The sequence below is a fragment of the Nestor notabilis genome, unplaced genomic scaffold, assembly GCF_000696875.1.
Source record: "Nestor notabilis isolate BGI_N333 unplaced genomic scaffold, ASM69687v1 scaffold16856, whole genome shotgun sequence".
NCBI classification, from domain to species: Eukaryota; Metazoa; Chordata; class Aves; order Psittaciformes; family Psittacidae; genus Nestor; species Nestor notabilis.
This window is the reverse complement of record NW_009931665.1, coordinates 13,132-15,122: the sequence shown is the minus strand read 5'-3', so window position 1 is coordinate 15,122 and position 1,991 is coordinate 13,132. Positions and strand designations below refer to the sequence as shown.

The 1,991-nt window shown below is 62.4% G+C and overlaps 1 protein-coding gene across 1 annotated transcript in view; it reads left to right on the top strand.

Moving 5' to 3' along the window:
• The window catches only part of TIE1 (tyrosine kinase with immunoglobulin-like and EGF-like domains 1), a 15,439-nt gene that overhangs the window by 6,452 nt on the left and 6,996 nt on the right, over positions 1 to 1,991 (top strand). The window contains exons 4-8 of the mRNA XM_010016018.1: positions 669 to 779; positions 888 to 1,043; positions 1,136 to 1,267; positions 1,551 to 1,691; positions 1,879 to 1,959. Coding sequence (XP_010014320.1) covers positions 669 to 779; positions 888 to 1,043; positions 1,136 to 1,267; positions 1,551 to 1,691; positions 1,879 to 1,959 — 621 coding nt within the window. The remainder of the gene's footprint in view (positions 1 to 668; positions 780 to 887; positions 1,044 to 1,135; positions 1,268 to 1,550; positions 1,692 to 1,878; positions 1,960 to 1,991) is intronic.

Below are 1,991 nucleotides of genomic sequence, written 5' to 3'. Positions count from 1 at the left end.
ATGGCGGGGTGTGAGAGCCAGCGCCTGCCTGTGCCCTCTTTTATGTCTCTCCTGGCACACCCAGGGCTTGGTTTCCCAGGTCTTAATGTATTTATAGCCCCATTTGTGCTCAGAGCTGAGCTCTGGCTGACTCACAGTAATACTGTGGGAGCTCACTGCTGCTGCACACCCCAGCACCTGGGAAATCAGGAAGACAGCCATGACAGGGCCACTGGTCCTGTGGGCTGGCACACAGCCCTCTACAAGCCTGCTTCCCTTCCTGCCCCTCACCTGCACATGCTGTCACTGCCTGCCACCACCCTGCACCTCCTGACACAGAAGCAAGCAGGGTGCACTGCGTGGATTTGTCCCAGCGCCACCTCCCCAGGCTGCTGCCGCCAGCATCCAACACCAGGCTGGCGCTGGTTGGCCAGAGGGTAGGGTGCCCTGTCCCACTGCTTGGAGTCTGCCCACAGTGGCTGGAGGAGCCTGCAGAGGCTCAAGGGTGTCCCAGCTCCCACATGGGGTGTACAGGGAGGTATGTAATGGTGAGCAGAAATGGGTGGTGGGTGCTGGGCTGCATCAGGGCTATATTTCGGCATGGCAGAGGGTGCTGACACTGCCCTGGGGTGTAAGTGCCCTTGGGGGTGACCACTGCTCAGCCTGCTTCTCCTCCTCCTCCTCCACAGCCCACCTCTTCCCAGTGAAGGCCACGCAGTCTGTGAACATCGCCGAGCCGGCCACCTTCTCTGCCAGGGTCCTCAAGAGGAAGCAGACAGACGTTATGTGGAAAAGAAATGGCAAGTGGCCCCGAGAGCAGGCCAGGGGCTGGGGCTGCTCTCAGCTGCTGCCTGGTGCCAGCCCTGGGGGTGCAGGAGGGCCCTGGGTCACCCTCTGTCCCCTTCTAGGCACATACTACCAGACCACGGACCGTGGCGAGGTGCGGGGCGACCTCGTCATTCTGACACTCCCCAACGTCAGTGTGAGCGAGAACGGTGTCTACAGTGCCACGTTCATGGGGGACAGCCCTCTGTGGAGTGCCTTCTACCGCCTGATCGTGAGAGGTGAGCAGGGCCCTGGCTCCCTGGGCCATGGGGACAGGCGGCCATACCCCAGTGCCTGGCGCCACCCTCAGACCGCCCCACTCTCTCTGCAGCCTGTCCTGCAAAGAAATGGGGACCATCCTGTGAAAAGGACTGTCCTGACTGTCTGAACGGCGGCATCTGCCATGACCATGTTGGTGAATGTGTCTGCCCTCCTGGCTTCATGGGCACCCGCTGCGAGCGAGGTAGGTGCTGGGCTGGGCTTCCCAGCAGTGGGAGCTGTGCCCAGGACATGCGGGGGGCCCCACTGCACCCAGACCTGGACACCATGGCCAGGCATTCCCTGTGCATCCCCAGTGCTCCTCTGCCTACAGTGCCCCTGTTTCTGGAGCAGGGCTGGACCATCCACCTTCTCATCAGGACATGGCTCCCGTGCTTGCTCAGGGTGGCAATATGGGGCTTGGACCACCTGAGCCAGCAGTGCATGGGTGAACAGCAGGTGAGGGCAGACCACGCTTGTTTTTCCAGCCTGCAGGGAAGGCCAGTTTGGCCGCAATTGCCAGGAGACATGCCAGAGAGCCCAGGGCTGCAGAGGGCTGAGCTTCTGCCTACCAGACCCCTACGGCTGCTCCTGTGCCTCTGGCTGGAGTGGCTCCCGCTGCAGCCAAGGTATGTGGACATGGGTGTCCATCAGCTCACTCATGAACCTGGGCTTCCTCTGGGACCTGGCTCTGCTCTTCAGCAGCAGCAGCACCTCTCCCAGCCTGAAAATAAGCATAGGATGAGCAGTGCTGCTGGCTGTGGTCTCTGCCTGCACCATGACTAGGGGAAGCAGCGAGCTCTCCTCTTCCCGCAGCCTGTCCCCCAGGATACTATGGCCCCGACTGCGCCCTGGAGTGCGCCTGCCGGAACGGAGGCAGCTGGAACCGCTTCCGTGGCTGGGGCTTGCCCGCGGGGCGGGCTGGGGGG